We start from the raw sequence: 25,267 nt of genomic DNA, 5'->3' as shown, positions 1-25,267 counted from the left end.
ATTATTCTATTTATTGAGAAATCTCTATTACCAAACACGGAAAAGCCCAATATAGCCACAACGTATAGAGATGGCACATAGCAAACTCGCGTTCCAGGTGAGATATACGCGGGCACTGAGAGTGGCGTCTTAGCATCTCAAGAATGCTGCCTTGTTATATGCCAGCCAGTCTTCAAAACACTGCGATGGCTTTCCTGTTACGCTTTCGGAAGGCTGGAACGCCAACTTCTTTTGCTCGCCCAACGCCCAGAACCTCAGCAGCTGATTCTGCAAATCTTCGGGAATGAAGTCCGAAGTTCTCGACTTCCAATCTTCCGGGCTAACTATAAGAAACTCTATTGGCTGCTTTCCGTCCATCTGGCGAGCGCGATTGATCGTTCGCATTTGCTCACGGTGGCTGATCCAGCCGGGCCCTGTTACAGGGATGGCTTGATTGACGAGTTGGTCGGTAGTGAGGGCGATGACAGCAACGGACGCTATGTCTGATTCAGATACGGGAGCGCTCTGCGCATCAGGGTATGCCATCCAAAGCCTCCCCACATTTTCAATCTGGGGGAGCCAAAAAAGAGAAGTATTTGAACAGAAATTGCCCGCGCGAATGAAGGTGTAGAGAAGGTCAGCATTGACGATAGCATTCTCCACTTTCCGCTGGGCGGTGCCTATCATTCCATCCGGGTCATCTTCAACCGACAAAGACGACAGAAGCGTCACATGCTGAACCCCCTCGTCCTTTGCTGCAGTAAAAAGCTGCCCGAGAGGGGCTTCGGGTGTCGAGTACAGGAACGCGCGATCGACACCGGCGAAAAGTCGATGATACGAGGAGATATCGGACAGATCTCCCCTGAACAACATCAACACCAGGGGGGAACTTTGCTGCTGCTGTATTGCGAGTCGAGACGCGAATTTGAGGCGGAGAAGGAAGGGCGAGCAGTTGCTGCAGGAGTTCGCGCCCAACAGCACCGCTGGCGCCAACTACAAGGACTCTGGGCAAGGACATATTGGGCGCTGGAGAAAGATGGACAAAATTTAGAGACCGAATGAAGCAGCAAACGCTATGGTGAAATAAGTACAAGCAGACTATGACTGGCAGCTTTTCACTGAAGCCAGTGTGTATTTATACTTGTGGTTCGGGAACCACCACGATCCACACAATATCTTGAAAGTACTTAACCGCCAATAAGCTCAAGTTGGGAGCAATTTTCAACCCAAAAGGGAAATTATCTCGGCCGGCGATGATTGCCGCTCCAAGTATGGAATGTGCTGCGGCCGATTTACGGAATCCACGCCGGCAGGGCGCGCTTGTCCGGAACGTAAAGTACAGATAGTGATATCTGTGAATAATTGATACTATAGGAACGTAGAATCAAGGTCACCTCGACATCCGGGAACCCGAACGCGCGCCGAGACTCGGGTTACAAGCCGATCGCGGTTTGCCATGCAGGACCAGTGGCCAAAACCTGACAGAAAGCAGTCCAATAGACTTTCTGTAGACCATCAAGATGCGGCCTTTGCGTCTCGACTCGATTCTCGCAGACAATACTATGTTATAAGTAATACACTGGTGGTATGCTTCCACTACTATTCCTATATCTCACTAACACCTAACTGTTCACTCGATTCCCACAAGTCAAACTCATAATAAATCCAACAAAGTCAGTACAAGTAAATGGTTCACAACTCATGTCTGGACAATATCAGATCAAGCACACTCCTCAGCTTTCCCTCGCAATCCGAAACAGCGTTAAGTGACCTCCAGGCCACAAACCGATCAGGCCTGACTAGCACGCATCCACTCTCTTCCACCCCCCGTTTCGCGGCCCAGTCACGATGGATGTCGATATAATCAAGTCCAAAGCCAATCCCATACGCATTTACAGGAATCCCCGTCGCAGCCGTGACGGCCCTCGCAGCCTGCTTCCATGCGTCCCCTCCAACGCCGAACAAAAGGCAGAAGGCGCCCTTCCCAGCCAAATCCAGCGTTGAAATTGTCCTTTGGCGAGTCGGAACATCCAACCAAGCATGTGGAAGGCGACTACCTGGGTATGTTGTGACTTGTGGACAAACAATTGGGTCGGCTTCTAGTTGTGGTCGATCACCTGGCTCGTCCTGAGTGTATACGGCGCTTGAATTATACCACTGATTGTAAGCGATACCTAGGCTCTGAATCTCGTAGCCTATGCGTTTCAACGCGTCGTCGAGACTTGCTCGGGCGGTGTCACCCTCAACTGTCGCTTTAGAGAGCATGCCGAGCTGCTCTACACCCTCAGCGCGGGTCTGAGCGAACATGCCGAGTGATTGCCAAACCTGCGCGTGTGCTCTGATCCCCTGGTTCGATTCACGGACTAGCGTGGCACCAACTGGCTGGCGCTCAAGGCTGTATGATCTCAATAGCCCTGCACCAGCCAGGCCCTTGGCGACATACGCCACCTTCCAGGCGAGGTTATAAGCGTCCTGAACGCAAGTATTGCTTCCCAGCCCAAAGGCAGGTGGATGCCGATGCGCTGCATCACCGAGAAGAAATACAGTTTCACCGCCGAGTGAGTAGCTGTCTGCGACACTCTCTCGAATAGTCCACGGATCCACGCGAACAACCTCAATCTCAACCCCCTCATCACCAATGAGCTCCCGTACGCAATCAACAAGCTCGGGGCTCTCTGCTGTCAGTCCCTCGAAAGGATTAGATCCCTTCTCACCAAATCCCACGACAATCCACTCATTCCACGGTCGAACCATTCTCATATGCGCAACCATTCCTGGGAACGAGCTCCGGTCACATTTAGCAATCCAATGAAGGCCTGTCTGGCGCTCCCTGTGCATGATGTGCCCTAGGTCCGCACGTAAGAGCACATTGCACGCTTTCCCGCCACTAGGCTGGCTACTGAAGTTGAATCCTAGCGAGCGGGCGACGTGACTCCGGGCCCCATCTGCGCCGAAAAGATAGTCTGCGTGGATTTGAAATGTCTGGGTTGAGATGAGGTCGCGGACGGTGCAAATATACCGCACCGAGTTGGACTCGGAGGTGGTCTGCTCAACGTTTACCAGCTCCGTTGAGAATCGCACGTGGAAGTTATGATGCGAGGCATACTTAACAAGCAGAGGCTCCAGCTCAGACTGCGGGAACTCGGCATGCTTACATGGACTGAGACTTTCGACATCTCCCTACATCATAGACATCGTTAGCAGCATGGCTATGGTGTATCTCAGGACGCTTACCCGACAGGCCGGATGCTCACCCCACCCTCTGACCCTCCCATACTCGGCCCCATTCATTGAGCGGCACCAGCGCATAGACTGAAACACCTCACCTCGCACTGCCACTTGCAAAGCGGCATCCTCGAGTCCGAGATCGCGGAGACACTCTAACGTCGTATTAGTGGGTAGCACCGGGGAATGTGACACTTTTTGCACATACCGAAACCAAAGGGATTGAACGTATGAGCTCTTGGTGTATCTGCTGTCCCGGGTGCCTGAGATATGACTAGACCATGGAGCCCTATATATATTAGTATACTGCCTTATTAAAATAGAGAGCAAGCTCACCATGTTGGCCTAAGAAGGCAGCCAAGCTTGCCCCGGCTGGTCCTGCTCCGATGATCAAGGTGTTTGTATGAACATTCGGAGGATCCATTTTCAACTATTTTGTAGGGAGCAAAATCAATAATTTATTGAGGTAGGATGATATAATATGGGCGTGCCGTGAGGTTGTAACGATAAAATGCTTAAGGGCATCGCCGCTTCTTATGCTCGTCAGACCCTGACGAGCTTACCAAGTCGGCCGTTCTTCTGCGCTTTTCCCATATGATTCCTAGGCCTCCATCAAGAGCGGGACCCAGTGTCTACCTCAACAGGCAGGTTTCTCGGCCGTGGAGAAAGAAGGCCAACGACCCGCAGCTAGTGATTCTAGCAGCTTGCTTGGCTATGTGCTATTTCTTACCTCGTAATGTGGAATAAGCCTTGGTCCTAGGATTCGTTGAGGATAATGATCCGGGCGTATCCCAAAACAGCAACTTTCTCGGCCGCCAGTGGGGAGAAGGAGGCCTTCACCATGACTTTGGTTCAAAATGGGCTTGGAATGCAGTTTTATAAGCTGATACTTCATGCAGACTTTCTGTGACGTATGCTGCACAGGCATAAGGTCAATGGTGGTACGACGTAAACCAATGATGTTTTTGTATAGTGGTGTGGGGAAATTGACTGATCTTGCTACGGTGGAAGGCTCATGAGTACTGGAGCTACTCTACATTGTCGCTGTTGTCTGATGTCCCGATAAACTTGGGTCAGAGCTAGCGACCATTCTCAAAGAGAAGGGGAACTCACCACTAAACAGTAACATGTCGTCCCAGTTAAAGGAGGCAAATAGCGGATCCCAGTCCAAGAGGCCTGTATCCAACCAGTCAAGAGTGTCGACCTCGCCATCCAAGTGCCATTGATTCGCTGCCCATGCCTTGTCTCGAAGTCTTTGTAAACTTGTCCAGTTCGGTGGTGAGTCAGTCGATAGAGCTGAGAAGCACTTGTCTACGGTTTCTCGTAGGTCATGCAATTCTGCTGATCCGGGATTTTGGATGAGGTCTTGAAGTATAATGGCACAGGGATGGATCATGTTGAAGTGGCGAAGTACCCATCGATACGGTGATAACGACATGTCCTGAATTGCCTGCACGAACTCGTCGATATAACCCTGGCAGGCGGAGAGTGTTTTTTTCCTGGCATCGGTCGGCCATTGGTTGGCCCGGAGGTAGGGCTGGTGTAGGACAAAGATCATTTTGAAGCAGCACATTCTCCGACTCGTCGCAATGAATCGTTCAAGAGCGGTGGTAGCTGAGGCGTGGGAGTCCGTAACCTCTTCGGAGCATATCCTTGCCGCTTCGGCGTCCAGGGACTGGATCTGCCGGTATGTCGGCTGGCTAGCTCCATATATTTCCAAAAAGGCCCTAGACATTACCACGCTCACTCTGTGGATGGTGGTGATTAATTTCCGATCTAATGTGTGAGTGCCATCGAGAACGCGCACATCAGAGGTTGCCGGATATATGAGCGGTGGAAGTGCATGGGCCATTGCATATGAGACATCCAGCGCATAGATCGACCACCAAAGCACCCGACGAATATCGGCATTGCGGGCAGATAATTGGAATGACAATGGCTCCCTATGAAGGCCCAGAGACTGCGCAGCTCGCACGAGTACACACACCGGGCCTGGATCAAAGCGTGAACGTTCCTCTGCCGTACTTGGGGTGGCGAGGAGGAAAGCTGCTTGGAGGCTGTCCAGGTCTGGAGAGATAGGATATCCGGCTGAGATTAATAGGTGATTGGCAGTTGCATTCCATTCCAATGCTGTAGAGCTCAACAATTTGCATTCACCTGAGACGTTGATAGAGGACACGGCCGAGTAGCATATTGCTGCAACCAGGGCATATCTGCTGCTCGAACTCTTTCCGTGATTGCGTATACATTGGACGGAGGAGGTAACCTCTTCTATATCAACGAATGGATGCCAAAAGTGACAATTCGTCGCATACCACGATATGAGGTGATCAACTTCGGGAAGGTGGATGAAATCTCCGATTGTTGCACCCGGAGATTGACGATACCCTGAACTGGCCTCGTCGGGACCAAAATCAGCGCCGTTCACGTCACAGCCTTCCACTGCAGCTATCCACGAGGAGCTTGCAAAATATCGTGGGGTGGTGCCAACAGTGGCTTTAAGCAAACCATTCTGGTTAAGAGAGATTTTATGACCCAGCTCTCGCTCAGTGTCCTTAGAGCTGACTTTTCCCGAACGAAGGGCGCCAGCCGACCCTGTATAACTGCAAGGACGACGGTGCGCTATGCAGGTCTGGCACTGGGGCTTGCACTGGTCGCATCTGACCTTCCGTGAGCGACACTGCTGACATGCTTGTACTTCACGGGTCCTCGTTAGCTTCGACCGGTTGAGATTAAGCCGGGAAGTACCAGCCAGTTGCTTTCTCTTCCCCGGGCTCTCCATGGAATATTCTATAGAAGTTGGATTTGGACTGGCAAATCACGGGCAGGGGTAACACAGAAGTGGCTAGTGATTGAATATGAAGGAAATCCTGGGGGACAGTCTGCTTTCGCAGCAGCGGCCGAGAAACCTTCCAAATCCGGCAGAGTGGACTCTCTTTTCGGCCAATCAAATCTTATATTTTCCAGTTACGTCAAAGGCACTTTGTAATAGATCTGTTTCAGCCAGAAGTGTTTCATGCTGGGATACTCCCCTTCCCATAACTGTGAGAGCCGACTATATGACCTCACCTATGCTACTCACATTACCAGCACGTTAAAAGAGCTTAAAATAGTATATTCGACATACCGAAACATTGCCATCCTCTGGTTTGATTGTCCCCGACATTTAACAGGGTTAAACAAAGCCTGGAGTTATTGCCCATAAAAGTATACTTGACACTCACTTTGTATTGACCACATATCGCCTAATATCACTGGCTAGCCGAAAGGGGAATGTGTCTCGGCCGTAAATCTGTTTTCCTAGCCAGAATAGAAGAGGATTCTAACTATCGATTGCTCACTCCCGTGACGTTGGCATTCCCCGCCTTCTTCACATCCTCTTGTGGGCTCCATAACAGGCAGAGAACATTTATTATACAACAGTAAATATATAACAAGCCCACCGGCCTAATGGCACAAGGTCAAGAACTGTTACCGTCTCGACCACTCGCTACGGTCAGTTGTACTTTTTTATTCCCCGCGTGGCATATTTAATGTACAATACGCATGTCTGACAATTATTGTTCTCAGGGCTGCGAACTTCGATTCTTCACGGAGACAAATACCGCTGAGCATTTGGATTCGGATTCGCCACCTTCCCAGCATTACTATACTGAATTAACCTACGACGGAGACGTGAATTCGAAGGTTTTCGAGATTCCGCTACACTGGCACAAGGTACGTGGTCTCCTTATATTTAATTCCATCTTCAGGAAGGCGTTTCCAGAGCTTCAACACCGGGAATTCACATTACCTGCGTGCGCTGGCTGGACACTATCAAAGTCAGCTATGGCTAATACAATAGGTCAAAGCACCATGATGAATGGATGCAAGTAACAGAGGGAGAAGCGTACATCACAGTTGAGAGTCGAACCATTCATGTACAGGCTGGCGACGAACCTATATTTATCCCCCGGTACCACCTACACGGCCTGAAATGCCTACCTGGTGTGAAAATGAAAATACGGGAGTGGACGATTCCCGGTGGGAGATTTAAAGAACGGTAGGAATATTGCATAAAGAATATGCATTATATATCTAGTATTTATAATAGAACACTGATTCTTGGATTGCAGGTTCTTTCGTGACGCATTCGAGTTCGGAAACCCACCGCCCTTCCTGCACATTATGCGTGTGTCCTGGGACGGTGATAACTATCCTTCCTTGCCAGGAAATATCAAGTTTCTGGATCAAATGGTACGTTTTACTGGCCTTCCTTCATTTGTTCTTTTAGAAGAGGTTATTCTGTTCTTGAAATCTCTCTAATATTCATGCAGTTCGTTTTGATCTTTGGTGGCTTGGCCAAACTAGTCATGCCTGCAAAAACAGTCGCAAGGACGGGGGCGTAGTGGTCCCGTGCAGGCACTGGGCGAAGGTGCCACATTGCAGACGATATCTCGACCAAGTCCCCCTCCATCCTGAGTAACGGAGGAGGGTAAATCTAAGCAGAGCGCAGGACATCAAGAGTTCAAGGGTAGGTTGACAACCAGGATATATATTTATTCGCTAATACAATGAACGCCATGTCTTATCAAACACACGATTTATTCCAACTGACCAGTAATTGTCTTATAAATAGCTAGATAGTAGATACTGTGGTAGTCTCCCACTGTAAAAATAAAGTAATTGCTTGGTTGTAGCTTGTTAGCTTGTCGCTCAACTGCTGTTCACCGACTGTGTCACCCAATTTGGGAGAACAGTGCCCTGAACTGGACCATTGGTGGGTCCCGAATACCTCTCGGATTGGCTCTCATAGGGAATTGGCCGTAAGCATCTGGCATTAGTGCCCTGTACGCAGCCAATCCACATACTCGGCACCAAAACTGCCCCATTTTGCCACCAGATCAGCGTCTGCATGAATCCCTCCTCCATCCCAAATCCACCTGACACATTCCGACCACGAGTTGTCCGTCATACACTCGCCTTGATCGTCTAGACTACGATGGCTGAATGTGACACTCCAGAGACCAATGGCGATATATCCATTATTACCCTAGAGCATATGCCACAGCAAATCCATGCCTGGACGGCTGACGATGACTGGACCGGCATCGCAGATTCGAAGCAGAGACGGAAGTTGCAGAATCGGCAGAATCAGCGAAAGTGGCGTATGTCTGGCTTATTTCCTAGCCACGGTCTCCATAGCAGCCAGTGCTAACGCAGTGTAGGCGAGAGAAAGAGGGCGGATAATCAAGGTCGCCAGCTAGCATCACGAGAGAAGACAGTCTCTGTTCCAGGTTTTGATTCATCGTTGGACTCCACGGTAGAGAAAATAACGTGTTCCCATGCCCCACCAGACGCTACAGAGTATCTACGGTCCTTTGAAGCTGCAGTCCGTCTCAGTTATATGACCAGATCACCTAGAAGCGAGCATCTGATCGGCCTCACGCGACTAAATGTACACCGGGCTATAAATGAGAATATCCGGGCAATTGGAATGGACCCTCATTGGACTTCCTGCGATGAATCAATCTCAATTTTTAATCTGTCTCCTCCGATACCTAGCTTGTCCTTGGAGAAAATCCCAGCTAGTTTGCGTCCAACACAAATACAACAAACGGTGCCACACCACCCATGGCTAGATTTCTTCCCTTTCCCGCGAATGCGAGATATACTTATTGCGGCGGAATGTTTATTTGATGATGATGACCTTTGTCATGATCTAATGGCGTTTTGGGATACAAGGAATACAGGAGCGACATTAGTTGTTTGGGGCGAGCCATGGGATCCAAGAAGTTGGGAGGTCACAGAGGGTTTTGCAGAAAAATGGGGGTGGTTGCTGAGAGGGAGTACGGAACTGCTGGTGTCGACGAATTATTGGAGGCGGAAAAGGGGAGAGCGGCCGTTGGTTTGGGGGAGAATTCTGGATGTACAGTGATAATCTATGGGTACGAGGTTGGTCACGATATTCATAAATGAAGGTGTAGATATATCCGTCATTATATTTAATTGACCCATGAAGACTTGGCCCCTACACTCCGTATAGGAGACTGTTGTATCCACCTTGAGTATCTACTGCCAATATATAGCTCCCCAGCTGGTTTCTATAATATACCTTATCAAAAGCTTACTAGTATGGCCCACAGACCGCTTCATGCATGGGCGTCATCCCAATGGCCAATAATCTAATCTATAAGACCGACCCACGAAGGTTTTCGGTCTGATATAAGCACATACGGAATAGTTAGTTAATTCTCGTTTTACTTCATCGTTGATGACCTGCCTGTATTGGAAAAACTAGAATACCCAGGGCTTCCTCCTCATAATGGGAGTTATGAATCTCTCTGGTTGGACACCTTATTTGGACTTTAGCATAAGGAATCTGCATGAGTCGACCCACTTAAAACATACACTCTTCCTGCCTTCCCGAGTTATGCTCTCTGCAGGTATTCTCCGGTTTATGGACAGCCACCCCAATGATCTCATCCCGACAACTTGCGCTATAACAAGACATATCGCCAAGTAAGCCTGCGCGCCAACTCCGTTTGACCACCGTAGAAACCGCACACTCGGCGACATTGATTATGACTGGCTTCAACTTTTCTACGGAGGGAAAATCGGTCGTTGAGAAATGGAGTGAGTTTGTTCAAGGAAAGACAGGTTGGTTCAAGCCAATTAACTACTCGAAACTTCCACTGATAGGAGACAGTGGTCGTCACTGGGGCAAGCGAGGGAGGCCTCGGAGCCAATACCGCCATAGCTCTGGCACATGGGAAACCGCACACCCTGATTCTTCTCGCTAGAAGTGAGGGTAAAGTCTCCAATGTCATCAACTCAATCAAGCAAATTAGCCCCATGACAGCAGCTTCCTTTGTCCGTATTGAGCTCGATGACTTTGATACAGTTCGCCAGGCGGCATCAGCTATACTTGCCCAAGCTGAGAAGATTGATATTCTTATAAACAATGCCGGTGTAATGGCCATCCCATGGGAGAAGAATAAGGATGGGATTGAGAAGACTTTTGCTATCAACCACTTAGGCCACTTCCTCCTCACCAAGCTACTGCTACCTTTGATGATTAAAGCAGGGCCAGGTTCCCGAATTGTGAACCTGACCAGTGCTGGATACAAAATGGGCCCGTTTCGGGTCGACGATTGGAACTTTTCGGTGAGTAACGCCATTTCCACCATCGTTGAGTCTACATTGGCTCACACTGAAGGGATTCAGGACGGTCAAACATACCACCCTTTAACGTCCTATGCACAATCAAAGACGGCAAATATCCTGTTCACGGCTGCTCTAGCCGAGCGCAGCGCGAAATACGGCATCGCCGCTTTTGCCGCACACCCTGGATGTAGGTTAACTGATTTGTCGTTTTCCACACCCGGAGAGGCTAACCCACTACCTAGACATCCCCGGTACATCGCTCACATCGCATATCCCATCCCTAGATCCCCAAGAGATGGATAGAGTTTCCCGGGAAAGTACTGGGGAGCCCTTCGGCCCTGATGAGCCGAAGTCACCGGAGCAAGGCACCGCGACTACTCTGGTCGCAGCGTTATCACCAGATCTGGTCACCAGAAGCGGATCTTATGTGGCGGATTGCCAGATTGAACCAGTACGGGAGTACGCGAAGAGCCCGGAGATAGCTAGCAGGTTATGGAAGCTTAGTGAGGAACTTGTAGGAGAGATGTTTGAGTTATAGTCATAGACGATCTCTACTTCACACATCAACGCGGAGGCCAATATATCTGCCTTGTGCGTTTAAACAAATAGAGGAAAGGAATGGTTATCAAGAATTGTTAACCTTCATACTTAGAGTGTATGACCCTTCTTGAACCATATCACACTACAAAAATTGTGGTTTATTCTCGTAAAAACAGTGTAGCTCTGGCAAGCACCGTCCAATTACTCTTGCTCCCCCATAGAGCGCTAAACAATGCCAACTAAGACCATCAGTAAATACGCTTGTTGAATGGAATTTCGAATTATTGCTTGTTGTTCGTTCTGTTACTGTAGTACTCATTTGAATATGAGATATTCTTATGAACTAGCTCCTCAAAGGGCAGGTCTGGTGTTTATATAATAGAAGGGAAGATTTCTCATAATTACTAGTATTGATCAGCTTTTCATGAGTACAGGTGGCCTCCTTCAATGTAGTGAAATCAGCTGTCTTGTAATGTTTTACTTGTATGAGCATCTTTTCAACAGTGATGGCTGTAAGTTATGTTGTGAATATGACAAAAAAAGCAACGGTAGCTAAAGGCCAAAATGGAGTGGATATTGAACAGATACAGGAATGTTACCTGATGCCACTTTCACTTTTAATCCTCATTAGAGCAGCCCAGTAGTTAGTCAACTCCCGTAGACGGCCGGCTAGTCTGTTTGTTACCGACAGAAATCATGCCTCCTCGGAGCTAGTTTGGGAACATCGTGGCTGGAGAAGTCCAGTCTGTCAAAACAACTCTAGCACTTGACCCGTGTCCTGTAACACGACAAATACACGACAATACTATCCATACTCGGAAGGAGCAATCTGGAAACGCTGTGGATGCACGCGAATGGCCCACTTACAGGTGTGTCAAGCGAACCAAAACAACCCGGAAGAGGATTCCAGATCCCAATCATTCTACTCGCTATCCAGTGGGATGACACATGGCATAATAATGCTATGAATAACTTGATGAGGGGATGGATGAAGAGGTCTGGCCGCCACAGTGCATGCTGGCAAACATAGCAAGTACAGAAGGAAAGAGGAAGAAGCGTTTATAGACTATGCAATAAAGTCTCTAGCAATTTCATGAGACTTCGGACCGGCGCTGGCCCAGATAATCTGTTCAGTTCATCGGGATTGTGTGTTAGTGACATCCCCAGTTTCTGGCTCTCTCATACAAAACCCTTGTACGTTTGCGCGGCCTTTTTATCCCCGGTTGGGCTTCGACGCGGGAATTGGAGTAAGGGACTTCCGTTCCCCATATGAGAAGATTGTGGCTTGGGATTTCTCCACCTTGCAGCCGACGAGCAGACATGATATTTGATGCCCAAGTGGGAAGGCTTGAACTACACACGAGGCGGCGAGATCTTCATCCAAAGGATCATCATTAATCGTGGACTAAAATGTGGGCCAGAATAAGCAGCCTGCATTAGTGCGAAGATGACGAACGAATCAGTACCTTTTCCTTGACGAAGAAACTGTATCATTGGTCGAGAAAGAACTGCCTCAGGCCACTCGTTCTGCGCCCCAGTTGGATGTGGAGACTGACTTAGCGGTATATCGAGCCACCAACACGCCACAGAATAAAATGAAGGTACCTGATCGCAGATGTCAAGCAAAAGTGCCGTTGGCTTCTTGTCGGCTACTGTCCACTGATATTATTTGCTTCGAGCTGCATTTCTCGGTACCCTCGACGTGACCATGTGGAGAGCCAGGGTCCCCCCACATACTCCAAAGCCCTCGTGCACCTAGATTTTGCATTACGTACTTGAGAGTTGTGGGGTCCCCAGGCTGTCCCCGCGAACAAGACACGAAATAATCCAAAGTCGTCCATCTACGAAAGGTGAATACTACAGAAGAACTCCCGAGGATCCTCCTGGAAGGAAAGGCATGATAGGATGTATACCAGGGCGTTGCAAAAGCTGTCTTCAACAAGGATGTGATTTCGGGGATATCTCTCCTGAACGAGACGTGAAAGGATGTCAAGATTTGCTCAGAATAAGAATCAACGGGAGGAGTCCACGCTCTCGAATAAGCCCTTTTACCTACCTTGGCTTGGCATCTGTAGGCCCAATCAAGGGCGTTCTTTGCGCGGGTACCTCGTATTCTGAACTTCTAGAATCGCAGGAACTGCTCTTACATGCCTCAGTATATACCCGTGCCATCGCCGATATCTCACCGATGTGAGCTCCACTGTATTGCCTTTGAGTGGACTGAGTAACTCTGCTTCGGCTAATCTCCTGACAGAGCTCGTTAGCGAGCGTGTGGTGCTCCGAAGTTCGAAGCCACAGGAAATGTACTGGGTGTGAGCAAAGTATAAGAGCAGCCCGCTGCCCCAAAGTAAAAGAACAAGGCTCTGCTTCGCAAGATTCCAACAGCAGCGTAGCATTGATGGTAAGATGGTGCAATTCAAAGCCTGCTTCTTGCTCCTCAATGTGGCAGCTGCGCATGCAGCCGTCCTCCAGGATGACTCTTACTTTTACGGCCAGAGTCCACCGGTCTATCCCACTCCCAATATGACTGGGGATGGCGAATGGGGACACGCACTTTCCAAAGCTCAGAGGCTGGTGGCACAAATGTCCCTTGAAGAGAAGCTCAGTCTCACTGGAGGGGTTAAGAACGACACGAGTGGCTGTGGGGGGAATATTCCGGCTATCAATCGGCTTGGATTCCCCGGAATGTGTCTCCAAGATGGCCCCAATGGGATCAAGGGATCAGAGCTTGTCAACGGCTATCCATCCGGCATTCATGTTGGCGCGAGGTATGTTTCATTCCAGATCCATATGTAAGATCTTTGTTAACATCGACGGAAGCTGGAATAAATCCCTCGCTTACCACCAGGCGCACGCTATTGGTGGTGAGTTCAGACGAAAGGGTGTGACCTTGGCACTCGGCCCACCGGTTATCGGTCCTCTGGGACGACTTGCGCTTGGAGGCCGCAACTGGGAGGGCTACGGCAAAGATCCATATCTCAGTGGCATTATGGGAGCCGAAACCGTTCGGGGTGTCCAAGACAACGGGGTTATCGCATGTGCAAAGGTAAAGAATCAAGCCACTCTCTGTTATTGTATTTATTCAGCTTGAGTAACATCTTTTAGCACTTCGTGGGCAATGAACAGGAGTTACACAGGAACCCTCGTTTAGACGACGCTACTAACAAGACCGTTGAAACCTCCTCCAGTAATATGGACGACAGGACCATGCACGAGCTCTATATGTGGCCGTTTGCAGACGCCGTGCACGCCGGGGTTGCAAGTATCAGTAAGTCTCATGTCCTTCCTGCCTTTGCACTCTACCGGCGTATCGTTTGCTAACCACGCTGTCAACTTAAAGTGTGTGCTTACGAGCGTCTCAACAACAGTTATTCCTGCCACAACAGCAAAGCCCTCAATGGACTTTTGAAAACCGAATTAAGCTTCCAGGGATTCGTATTGAGTGACTGGTTTGCCCAGCACACTGGTGTTGCGAGCGCCATGGCTGGCCTTGACATGGTTATGCCCTATGGGGACATGTACTGGGGTCCCAACCTTACAAATGCAGTGCGCAACGGGTCCGTGCCAGAGTCCCAAATCAACAATATGGCGACAAGAATTATGGCAGCTTGGTATCTGTCGCATCAGGATGACCCAGCTCTCCCGCCCGTTGGTATTGGCATCACTGCAGACTATGGAAAGCCCCATCCCGTTATCGATGCTCGGAACCCGGGTGATGAGGGTGTTCTCCTGGAAGGAGCCATCCAGGGTCATGTATTGGTTAAGAACGTCGATAATGCCTTGCCATTGTCCAATCCACGTATATTATCGATTTACGGGTACGATGCGAAGGTCGCGGACACCAATATTGCAAAGGCCGGGATAAATGGCTGGACTCAGGGCCTGCAGGCACACGATTACCGGAGTGTTGAATGCGGCTTCGGCCTGACTGGGGGTGACTGCCCTCCATTCGCCCCTATTGCCTTCAATGGGACAATAATTGGTGGTGGTGGCTCTGCGGCAATTACGCCCGTGTATATTAGCAGTCCATTTCAGGCCTTGGATGCCCGTGCACGCCGAGATAGAACACAGTTATTTTGGGAACTGGAAGGTGCTGAGGTCACTAACATCGAGTCAGATGCCTGCCTCGTTTTCATCAATGCGGCCTCGTCTGAAGGGGTCGATCGACCGTCCTTGAGAGATGATTACTCGGATGGACTCATCATGGACATTGCTTCACAGTGCAACAATACGGTGGTTATCATACACAATGCAGGTGTCCGACTAGTTGATCAATGGATTGATCATCCGAACGTTACGGCTGTGATACTTGCCCATCTGCCTGGCCAGGACTCTGGAGAAGCCATTACCCAGATCCTGTACGGAGACGTCAGCCCAAGTGGAAAACTTCCTTATACATTGCCGCGTAACGAGTCAGACTATGGGTCACTTCTCAACCCGGTCACATATTCAGGGTGGGACCGGTATTTCCCGCAGGACAACTTTACCGAGGGCGTTTTCATCGACTATCGCGCATTTGATAGAAACAGCATCGTTCCGCGCTTCGAGTTCGGGTTCGGTATGACATATACGACATTTGAGTATGCGAACCTTGATGTTCGTCACACTGTGGATCTATCTGAGCTGTCGGAGTATCCAACTGGACCTGTGATTCCCGGCGGCAGTGCGGACCTTTGGGACACCGTTGCGGTTGTAACAGCTGAGATCACCAATACTGGTCCGATGGAGGCTGCAGAGATTGCACAGCTATATATTCAGATTCCGGATGAAGAGCAGCCAGTCTTACAGTTGCGAGGATTTGACAAGGTAACAATTCCCCCTGGTGAGGCCAGGGCTGTTGACTTTAATATCAGGCGTCGTGATATCAGCATTTGGGATGTGGCATCTCAGCAGTGGAAACTGATCATTGGAGGCCAGTATCCCATTTTTGTTGGAGCCAGCTCCCGAAATATCATGTTGAATGGGACACTGGAATTGTGAGAGTGGGGACTCGTCTGTATCTACGATAGGGAAAATATTTTCTTGATGTGTTGGGCAATCAAATAGCTCTGACTTCCTTCCAAAATATGGGGTTTTGACTGCGCGAGTTCTTCATCTGTGTAATCTGCTCAGGTGCTTTATTGAAGCGAAGCAATAACTCAAACCGTCACCTCTTATATGTTGTGCAACCGGTAGAGGGCTGCTAATCTCAGAGAACTAAGTCGCATATTCAATTAGTTGAGCGTCACAGTTAAGCGTCGTGAAGTCACAAGATGCTCTTTTCGATGCATTTAAGAGTAGCAGATATTTCAGTAGCTTTGCCGCTCACAGAACGTATTTAAGGAACTCACGCTTCAGATCCAACTTCCTCCCCCTCAGAGACGACAATGGCGCCGGATATCTCGGAAAAGGCATTCCTCATCATCGGGGCCGCGTCGGGTATGGGACTCGCTACGTCCGTCTTTCTTGCCAGCCGTGGTGCCCGACTTGCCATTTGCGATATCAACCAGCCGGGGATCGACAAGGCGGCGCAAGACATCGATTCGCAGTATCCAGGGCGTTCGACTTTTGCTAGAGCAGTGGACGTGACAGACAGAGTATCGTTGAAGAGGTTTTTCGAGGACGCATAGAAACACGTGGGGAACATCCATGGCATTGCCAATTTTGCAGGGACTGGAGGGCATCAATTGGGGGTGGAGCCCATATGGCAGACAGCAGAGCAGGAATTCGACTACATTATGAATTTGAATGTCAAAGGGCTTTTCAATACGCTCAAGGAGGCGTTGGAACCAAATTTACTGCCAGAGCTGAGCAGTATCGTACACATCACCAGCATGTTTGGCCAAAGAGGATACGCGAATGGTGCAGTGTTTGCAGCTAGTAAACATGCAGCAGTTGGAATGATAAAAAGCACTGCTCTGGAAGTTGGCAAGCGTAGTATCCGTGTGAACTCAGTCCTTCCGTATGTGGATTCACCATAGCCCTTTCTTCGCCCTTGAGTTTGAGCCGATGACTAACTCAACGACAACAGTCAATGCTCACAAGTATCTAAAGACAGCCTGGTATTCACGGAAGGAGCTTTTGTATTTAGTTGCCTGATTTCTGTGAGTGAGATATAAGACGCGGCATGATCTGATTCAGATTAGGTACTCCGTAGTAGAAAGCAAAGCAGAGAGTTTGCCGGATAGATATTACTATGCCGTAAAAAAGGAACTTAATATGGTTATAGTCTTCACTGGTTGAACTATAAGCTAATAAACAATAGACCACTGATGTAACAGCCTTCAAAGAACACAGGCTTCAGGACTTTTGGACATATGCATTGCTATTGTGACGGAGATCTTATTAATTCACGCCCAGGGTAGCTCCATGCAGGTGGAGCAGATCTGGCAGATCTGTGGGCCCGGTATGCAAGTTGCTTATGTTCCGCTTGTGGCGCCGCAGGGCCAGGCTCGACAAGCGTCTAATTATATCTCCCGATACCGTTACGATACCAAGCCAGCTGGGTAGCCAGGCTGTTCGCTGTTAAGAATTATTTAAGCAGTCTCTTGACTCTCATAATTCTCAGGTGTAGCTTCCAGAACAGGAATCCGTCCACTACTGCTTACACGCTGGGACTCGACTTTGGTAAGGGACATATATCATCATGGGCTATTCTAGAGTGCTAGTCACGGGTGCCACTGGCTTTATGTAAGTGACAACTGCACTGTTAAATGTGCTGTCTTGACTAACACAACGTAGCGGGGGGTCGGTATTGACCCAGTTTCTGGCATCCGAGAATCCAGCCTTGAAAGATTCGACGGTTACAACTATTGTCCGTAAGCAAGAACATGCAGATAACTTGCAGAGACATGGCGTTTCTTCAATCTTATTCACAGGTTTGGATGACACTGAACGGCTGAGACAAATTGCCTCGCAGTTCGATATTGTTGTGCACTGTGCTACGGGCTTGCACACCCAGTCTGCTGTAGCATTGATCTTAGGACTAGGCGACTCAATGAGGGAAAGTGGGAAGCAGACATATTACATCCATGTGAGTTTCTATTGTATTGGATTTTGTGGTTAACTATACGGACAAAACGCCGGCTAACTCTGCAAAGACAACTGGAACATCTAATCTGGCATATGGGATGGTTTCCCATCCTGACGCCGTCATCCCCGAATTCTCCGACACGGACGACGTATATACAGAAGAGGTTCGCCGAGATGCTGACGAGCATTATGATCAACGAGCAACCGATATTGCTGTGGTTAAAGCAGCAGAGGCAGCTGGCGTCAAAGCTTATTTAATGATGCCTCCGACAGTTTTTGGTACTGGATCGGGCCTTTTCAAAAAGCAGTCAATACAGATCCCATTCACTATACAACATGCCATCGATCAAGGATATCCGGAATATATTGGAGATGGATCTGGTACAGTCGGGTATGTGCATATCAGCGATCTCGCGTCGCTATATGAGCTCGTCCTCTGCAAAATTCTCGAAGGCTCCGATGAGTGCCCTTTCGGTAGGAAGGGCATATACTTTAGTAATACGGGAGACTTCACTTGGATGGCCCTTAATGAGAGAATTGGGGAGATTGGGCTGAGTTTAGGTGCGCTGAGCTCCAAAATTCCACGCTCAATCTCCTTGGAGGACGCCTGGCGCAAGTGGGGCTTCGATGGTAATAGATTGCTATTGGAAACAAATCATGCTGCTAAGTCTGTCCCACGGATTCCATTACTGATGGGAAAATATTGACAATTCTAGATCGCGAACCGTCCCAAGGCTTGCTTTTGAGATTGGTTGGGCTCCGACTAAAACGTCCAAGGACTGGGATGTCGGCATTGAAGAGACATTTAGGGCTGTTCTAATGAAACGCGAAAGTCATAAATAATTCCATTGGGGTTTGCACTTTAAAACAGGCAATGAGTCCGAATTACTTCATGAAGTTATGCAATATAATGTCTCTCGCCAGTGAGATATTTTTGGTGGGACGGGTAGAAAGAAGCTGTGCTGGCGACCATTGCACAAGGACAAGATGATAATTCACCAGCATCTCTCTGGAAATCAGCAAACCGAATGCATGCCTTAAACTCCCGTGCTGTAGGTCGACGTACAAAGGATCGACCAATTAAGCAGGTTAAGGTAGGATTTATGTATACCTGAGTTCACAAAACTGTAAACAAGATTAAGCTACATCAAGCGGATGGCGGGTTTGATGCTAAGGATGTAAATGAACGTGCTTGAACTAGCCTGGTCATCAGACTTGAGCATTCCCGTGTATTGAGGCCTATATTCATTGATTTGCGGTGTAGAGTGGCTGAACCATTGATAGACTGAAATATTGAGGAATGAACAGGCCTTTCCATTTTTCATAATACTGCTTGAGACATTCGAGCTTTTGGTGACTCAATTGCTTCCAGTGAGATCTGAGACAAGTACCATGGATGGGCCTGTCACTGTGACTGAATATGGGTGTAACCACCATTTGGCCGCGCAGACAATTTATCAGTACGGCCAATGAGGCTGCATCTCACGCCCCGCGACAACAGGAGGGTGCGCAGATACCATAACAGTCACCATTCGTGCCCAACTATCTTCCTGGTTGCTCCATTTATGCATTGTTCCTTGCTGAACAACCGTATCACCTTCCGCAAGCGTCACTTGCGAACCGTCCTCCATGGTAAGGGTGACAATGCCTCGGAATACCAAAACGTAATCAAGCGTAACTGAGCGGTGGAATGGGCCATCATATCCCGGTGGGATATCGTAGGTAGTAAAAAAAGACCCGCTAGAGGCAGCAGAAATATCAGGCAGTTGATTGATAGCCCGTCTGCTTATATCGGCAGGGCTTTCGCTTGCGGACCACAATGGAGTTCCAATGGAGCCATCTCCAAACGGTGTACTTGGTTCTTCAGTTCGCCTTGACGTTGTAGCGACGCCGGATCCATTATGGTAGGTGACAAATTGCTGGCCTTGGGGGAATCGCCCGCGAGAATTATATGCCATAGGGGTCCGACCTTCTCTGTTAGGTAATCTCCAACCCAGTAAGATAGTTATTAACTAGGGTAAAATGATATATAATCCAAGTCTTTCACGCTGGGCGAGGATTAGACAATTTAACTGCTTGTTCCCTTGGGGAGCTCCAAGACTTCCATCTCCAACGAAAGGTGGGACCCATACTATCCACCATTCATTTGTCATTATATGCTGATTAACTAACTCGTGTATTCCCTTTGCGTAAGCTACTTGCAGCTGCAAATCAGAAATAGGTACTGGCCTGTGCGGAAAATACCCACCGTAACCCACCAATGTCCACCCGTCAAGAGACAAAAGACATAAATCTTGTTAGAAATTCATTGATAGGAATGGAGGATCCAACTTGCTATTTCCAAAAGAATCATTTAATTTCATTGAGCGGCCATTGCTTTTAATGTGGTTCGTGGAACTCTTCAGGGCCGACTTGGTGGGGATTAGACCAGCGCGAAACTTACTGTAGGAAGAACTTCAAGAAATGGCCGACCTTACTCTTCAAGCTGATACAGCTACTAGTTACTCCAGAACCTATTGGTATCGAGTAGGTTACTAGCTTTATTGAGCAAAGAGAAGAGGTCAGAAGTGCAGTTGTATAAAATCATAACTATTCTCGAGCTCCATGTGAGAGTCTCCAGGTTATTAGGTGTAAGTAGGGTAATAATTACCCCCCATCTCTTGTTAAAGCTGCAATTCGGTTCATTTCTCTGCAAGTTTGCCCTTCTTTGATCACTTATCACATTCAGGGGTCCGGCCGATCCGTTGCGGCCGAGAAGATTCCCGTAACTGACAACAAAGGATAATTAACCATGGATCGACACATATACAACCTTAAGCTCATCTCTTGAAGAAGAAATTTTCTCGACCGCCGTAACTCTCTGCTACTCGAATCAGACAGTGTAGCTTTCGGCCTCGGAATCAGTCGAGTCCGAGCACCAGAATACCCCTTGGTATAAATACGCGCTGATTCCCAACCTTTCTGGGACTTTCGCAGGTGCTGTCGACACATCCTATTATCAAGAAGAACCAAAAAATTATTCGATATGCTCATCTTGGTCGCTGGCATTACTGGCTTCGTTGGTGTTCCGTGCGCCAGGGCTGCTCTTGCGCGTGGGCACAAAGTCCGGGGCCTGGCTCGAGATGTTAATAGAGTCCCTGACGATGTCCGCGATCAGCTCGAAGGTTTTGAGACTTTGTCCGGCATCTATGATATTGATGCAATGGATGGGCCGTCAGCGGTGTCGATGCTATCATTTGTTCCTTTGCCGGCCTTCCAGAAATATTTATAGAATCGCAACTACTTCTCTTAAGGGCGGCAGAGCGCGCAGGAGTCAAGGTACAGTCGATCAGCATTATCTCGATTGTGGTAGCAAACTAACTCCATTCAGGTATTCCACGCCAGTTCTTGGAATTATGACTGGAGACTTTCCCCGGGAACGCATGAGATTTATGATGACATCAGGGCCTTTGCTCATCATGCTGAGGTCAGTTCGTCTATCAGGCCGATTTACATGTTCACCGGCGCTATCGCCGACTATTATTTCTTTAAGAGCCCGTCCGATTGGGATACAGAGACGAAAACGTTCAGCTTCCATGGACCTTCCACATTCTGCACTCGCTACACCACAGCGGAGGATATAGGCAACTACGTACTGGAAGCGGTCACTGCTCCGGATGCTGCCAATGGAGGATATATCTTTGTACAGAGCTTCGAGGCTTCTCCGGAAGATATCATCAAGACGTACAATACTACCAAAGAAGGAAGGGTCACGGCGAAGCTTAATTGCTTGGGAACTCTGGCGGATGCGAAGGCGAAGTTGGATAACGGCAGAGCCAATTATGGGAAGAAAGAGTGGTATAAGTATATCTGGTACTGTTACCAGTATCACATCCCGTCTCGCTCTTGGGATTACGAACCAGTGGATGTTGCCCGCTTCCCGAGCGTCAAGCAAAGCAGCTTGGAACAGTTTTTCCGCCAACACCCAGCCATTTAAATAGGTCTCTGTATGTTTACCTACTTGTCGACCTTGTATTTAAACACATGAACTCAATCTGTCAGAGCCTTCCGGCCAATGTCACGTAATAAGTGTCATCTTACTCGGAGCAATACTTTGAATGTGTCCTAGCACCCATGAAAAGAGTCGTTTCTATTCCTCGACTTCAGACTCGGCCAAAGGCAATGATAGTTGTCAGCGAGCTTGGTGTCCTGAATAACCACATGTGAAGTAGCTCGTGTGTTTAGTGTGTATGACGATTGCGACACGACGCATGCGAATAAGCGAAGATAAAAGCTATATCTAGCTAGACATCTAGGTTAGAAAACCACCCTCAACTTCAGCTTGTCACCATCCTCTATCTCTTTCCTATTCCGCAGAAGCTCTGACATATCCCAATTAGCATTGATAAAGCGGCCGTTGAGCCACGGCCTCCGCTCCTGGGCTAACCATGCAATCGTATCGCCTGCCAGGGACGGATCATCAACCAAGTATTCATGGAGAGCCTCCGGCATCCTCAACGCAAGCTCTGTAGCCGCTCCACCTGGATGTAAACAAAAGATGACCAACCCCTGCTCGCTATATTCATTTGAAACGATCTCACTCATTTGCAACAACGCGAGCTTGCTTGTCTGATACGCAGAGGAGCCAGGCGACCGGTAAAGAATGCCAATAGAACTTATATTGATGATGGTCTTTAGGGTTCCCTGAAGCAAAAGGGGAACAAAAGTGCGCATCATGAGATATGCACCTTTCACATTAATCTCCCATGAATGCCACCAGTCGGCAGGGTTGGACTCTGCAATTGGTCGCCAGGTCTCGAGGTAACCTGCATTATTAACCAGGACGTCAAGGGAAGTCAGTTTGGGTGCGATATCTCTCGCAGCAGCAGTGACACTGGTCTCATCACAGATGTCGAAGTTGAGCTTAAGCACTTTTGGTATAGGACGGCCCGCTGCCGCCGCTGCCTTCACAATGTTGTCTTCAGTTTCATCAAGGTTGCTTCTCGCTACTAGGACAATAGTAGAAGCGCCTGCCTTCGCGAACGATATAGCGATAGCACATCCTATTCCTCGTGACGCGCCGGTGATCAAAACCGACCGGCCACTATGGTTGTATTGTTGAATGGCCGGATATGACGTATGATGGGTGCATTGTATATAATCCATGGCGTTTTCCGCGGGAAATAGTCTTCATCAGGTCAGCCACAATCGCAAGGAAATAACTTAAAACAGCTTACCACTTCCACAAGACGCATTCGAAACAGTGGATAAACTGGTTCCTCGTTGGATGTCGCTGGAAGAACAGATAGATTTCGCAACAATTGCTATACACTGCCCTCAGTGACTTATAAAGCCTGACGGCAAGTTACTCTTGTTGTTTCGTATGCTGTATGTAGGCACACAGCATAGGGAGCGGGAAATTATTGCATTCTTGTTAATTTGACTGCGAAATATTAGCATCCATTCTCCGCTTGCCAAGCCGCGGGGAGGCGGCCGAGAGCCCTGCCGTTTCTGGAAGTCGTGCGCACATCGACAAATATGACGATTCCACTCCACTCCATTGTAGGGACGCCTGTTAATTAGATAATGCGGCTATGGCGAAAGTATGCTGCTGCAGAGATATTTTTTAGATTAATATCATTTTTAGATTAATATCACTGAGTCTTATATAACTATATAGGTACTAATAATTAACACGGAAAATTATATCGCCCTATATTCACAGCTTTATTCCCGATATAAACAGTGGATATAGCACCTTCATTGCTCCGGATGAGTTCACAGCGCGCCGTTTCTAATCAGAATCATCCCGTTCATCTTGATTATATATATCTGCCCCGCTATCCAAATTATCAATGTGTAAACCCTAGTGGACGGCTCTTCCAACCGAGCCGTGACGGTCATTGAGCCTCTAACAGGAAGCGACAACCTCGAAACCTCGAAATGTCTCATTATCGCCTACCTCAGAGTGAGGCAGGTCTAGGATGTGGTGTCGGGTGACATTTCAACGTCCCCACTCCCTTTTCAAGTTTGTAAAGCTAATAACGGCAGACATCACAAAACGGGTGGGCGAGGCAGCGAACCATTGGCACGCACTTCAAAGTGAAGAACCAAACATACGAGTTGCATTGCGCGTAACATCAGTGTGCAGGCCGCGGGACTGGAGATGTCCCGGAAGCTCTAGAATGAACTTGAAGAAGGCACTGGTGCATGGAACCCACTACATTAACTCACGACATCTTACGAGCTGTCTGCACAGCTTCATGAAACAGCAACAGTGCGCTAGCGCCTGCGTCGGATTCGCTGATCCTGCGGTGCTGTGTGAGCCAGAGACCTCAACATGAGTCCAAGTGGCGAGGGCGCCGGTGATTTATGACTATGCAGATTGCTGGACTGATCTTAAGGAGGCTGTTAGAAAGCAGCAAGACATTCTAGGCCGACCTGGTTGCTGGGAAACTGGGTTTCTGAAAAGCCATGATCTACCCCGAAGTGTTTCCATCCTCGCGACGGACAACCCAGCGTACCGTGTTCGTTCTGTTAGCCGACAACTCCTCCCATGGCATGTAATAGTGTGCATGGGTATAATTTACTCTCATGCACGGTTCCGACAGTATATATGTTGGTTCCCAAATCCCCTGTACACGACGAGTATGATGTATGATGTGGACAATCAGTCCATTCATGGGCAAAGTGCCTTAGCAGTGAAGGCGAAACTCCACTTTCTGTGACATAGCATGAAATCTGGGTGATACTTCGACGATTGTAGAGCATTATTGGATGCAACTGACCTGAGAATTCTATCCGAAGTTGCATCCAGTAATTGCAAATTATTTTAAGGAGCGAAAGAGGAGCGTGTTTCGAAGAAGATGTTGGTGTAAGTGTGTAAATTGAAAGGGCCCTTGTGGGAGCCCAACAAACTAATTAGAATATAAAATAACAAAGTGCGTTCGTACCTGGGTCATGCGCTTGTGAGGGCTGTGCCCGAAAAGAAGATAGATATCCGAGCGCACGCCGATATCATTCCAATTACATTTTCCGGGCGCTGTGATATGGGTTTTATCCCGTCAGGGCACCAGGACAGCCTCGAAACGACGGCTTGAAGGCCTCTCCCGGGCCAAGGGCCTCACCAAAATCTCGCAAAAAGGCCCATTGACTCTTCTCCCGCCACCCGTTTGCTTTCCACTCGTTAGCTCGTTGGGGATACACTTCAATGACGCCTCTCAGAGTGTCATCGTGTGCTGCGATGAAGAAGACATCTCCCTCGGCGTCAGCGTCCTGAACTCCGGCGATCGTCTTAGGGTTAGGGTTAGGGTTAGGGTTAGGGTTAGGGTTAGGGTTAGGGTTAGGGTTAGGGTTAGGGTTAGGGTTAGGGTTAGGGTTAGGGTTA

The 25,267-nt window shown here is 48.6% G+C and overlaps 11 protein-coding genes across 11 annotated transcripts; 6 read left to right on the top strand and 5 right to left on the bottom strand.

Moving 5' to 3' along the window:
• Positions 1-129: 129 nt before the first annotated feature.
• On the bottom strand, positions 130-997 carry ASPVEDRAFT_84465 (SDR family oxidoreductase; the record flags this gene model as incomplete). Its single annotated transcript, XM_040817538.1, has 2 exons — positions 130-841; positions 870-997. 2 exons carry the CDS (start codon positions 995-997, stop codon positions 130-132), a joined length of 840 nt encoding a protein of 279 aa, XP_040668761.1.
• Positions 998-1,671: 674 nt separating this feature from the next.
• ASPVEDRAFT_62905 (uncharacterized protein) lies at positions 1,672-3,543 on the bottom strand (the record flags this gene model as incomplete). The annotated part of the gene is made up of 4 exons (XM_040815644.1): positions 1,672-3,159; positions 3,214-3,359; positions 3,413-3,493; positions 3,537-3,543. The coding sequence occupies 4 exons, from the start codon at positions 3,541-3,543 to the stop codon at positions 1,672-1,674; spliced, it is 1,722 nt and encodes a 573-aa protein (XP_040668760.1).
• Positions 3,544-4,237: 694 nt separating this feature from the next.
• Positions 4,238-5,986, bottom strand: ASPVEDRAFT_84463 (uncharacterized protein; the record flags this gene model as incomplete). Its single annotated transcript, XM_040817537.1, has 1 exon — positions 4,238-5,986. The coding sequence occupies one exon, from the start codon at positions 5,984-5,986 to the stop codon at positions 4,238-4,240; it is 1,749 nt and encodes a 582-aa protein (XP_040668759.1).
• Positions 5,987-6,654: 668 nt separating this feature from the next.
• On the top strand, positions 6,655-7,786 carry ASPVEDRAFT_889447 (uncharacterized protein; the record flags this gene model as incomplete). The annotated part of the gene is made up of 5 exons (XM_040818455.1): positions 6,655-6,699; positions 6,775-6,921; positions 7,131-7,246; positions 7,320-7,440; positions 7,521-7,786. The coding sequence occupies 5 exons, from the start codon at positions 6,655-6,657 to the stop codon at positions 7,590-7,592; spliced, it is 501 nt and encodes a 166-aa protein (XP_040668758.1). The 3' UTR covers positions 7,593-7,786.
• Positions 7,787-8,149: 363 nt separating this feature from the next.
• ASPVEDRAFT_170221 (bZIP transcription factor) lies at positions 8,150-9,211 on the top strand. Its single transcript, XM_040808692.1, has 2 exons — positions 8,150-8,351; positions 8,412-9,211. Exons 1-2 carry the CDS (start codon positions 8,186-8,188, stop codon positions 9,119-9,121), a joined length of 876 nt encoding a protein of 291 aa, XP_040668757.1. The 5' UTR covers positions 8,150-8,185; the 3' UTR covers positions 9,122-9,211.
• A 556-nt stretch (positions 9,212-9,767) lies between these two features.
• On the top strand, positions 9,768-10,888 carry ASPVEDRAFT_84462 (uncharacterized protein; the record flags this gene model as incomplete). The annotated part of the gene is made up of 3 exons (XM_040817536.1): positions 9,768-9,843; positions 9,893-10,537; positions 10,593-10,888. The coding sequence occupies 3 exons, from the start codon at positions 9,768-9,770 to the stop codon at positions 10,886-10,888; spliced, it is 1,017 nt and encodes a 338-aa protein (XP_040668756.1).
• A 2,408-nt stretch (positions 10,889-13,296) lies between these two features.
• ASPVEDRAFT_134746 (beta-glucosidase) lies at positions 13,297-15,870 on the top strand (the record flags this gene model as incomplete). Its single annotated transcript, XM_040807163.1, has 4 exons — positions 13,297-13,658; positions 13,711-13,936; positions 13,996-14,158; positions 14,231-15,870. 4 exons carry the CDS (start codon positions 13,297-13,299, stop codon positions 15,868-15,870), a joined length of 2,391 nt encoding a protein of 796 aa, XP_040668755.1.
• A 1,645-nt stretch (positions 15,871-17,515) lies between these two features.
• ASPVEDRAFT_84460 (NAD-dependent epimerase/dehydratase family protein) lies at positions 17,516-18,744 on the top strand (the record flags this gene model as incomplete). Its single annotated transcript, XM_040817535.1, has 4 exons — positions 17,516-17,559; positions 17,611-17,902; positions 17,970-18,568; positions 18,618-18,744. The coding sequence occupies 4 exons, from the start codon at positions 17,516-17,518 to the stop codon at positions 18,742-18,744; spliced, it is 1,062 nt and encodes a 353-aa protein (XP_040668754.1).
• Positions 18,745-19,091: 347 nt separating this feature from the next.
• Positions 19,092-19,940, bottom strand: ASPVEDRAFT_712532 (cupin domain-containing protein). Its single transcript, XM_040816103.1, has one exon. The coding sequence runs from the start codon at positions 19,857-19,859 to the stop codon at positions 19,359-19,361; it is 501 nt and encodes a 166-aa protein (XP_040668753.1). The 5' UTR covers positions 19,860-19,940; the 3' UTR covers positions 19,092-19,358.
• Positions 19,941-20,926: 986 nt separating this feature from the next.
• On the top strand, positions 20,927-21,877 carry ASPVEDRAFT_84458 (uncharacterized protein; the record flags this gene model as incomplete). Its single annotated transcript, XM_040817534.1, has 3 exons — positions 20,927-21,114; positions 21,195-21,219; positions 21,272-21,877. The coding sequence occupies 3 exons, from the start codon at positions 20,927-20,929 to the stop codon at positions 21,875-21,877; spliced, it is 819 nt and encodes a 272-aa protein (XP_040668752.1).
• Positions 21,878-22,088: 211 nt separating this feature from the next.
• ASPVEDRAFT_151576 (SDR family oxidoreductase) lies at positions 22,089-23,262 on the bottom strand. The gene is made up of 2 exons (XM_040808267.1): positions 23,118-23,262; positions 22,089-23,068 (listed from the first exon to the last, which is right to left on the bottom strand). Exon 2 carries the CDS (start codon positions 23,044-23,046, stop codon positions 22,198-22,200), a length of 849 nt encoding a protein of 282 aa, XP_040668751.1. The 5' UTR covers positions 23,047-23,068; positions 23,118-23,262; the 3' UTR covers positions 22,089-22,197.
• Between the last annotated feature and the right edge of the window lie 2,005 nt (positions 23,263-25,267).

Source organism: Aspergillus versicolor (assembly GCF_001890125.1).
Source record: "Aspergillus versicolor CBS 583.65 unplaced genomic scaffold ASPVEscaffold_6, whole genome shotgun sequence".
NCBI lineage: Eukaryota > Fungi > Ascomycota > Eurotiomycetes > Eurotiales > Aspergillaceae > Aspergillus > Aspergillus versicolor.
Note: the sequence above shows the minus strand (reverse complement) of the source record. Positions and strands in the feature narration are given on the sequence as shown.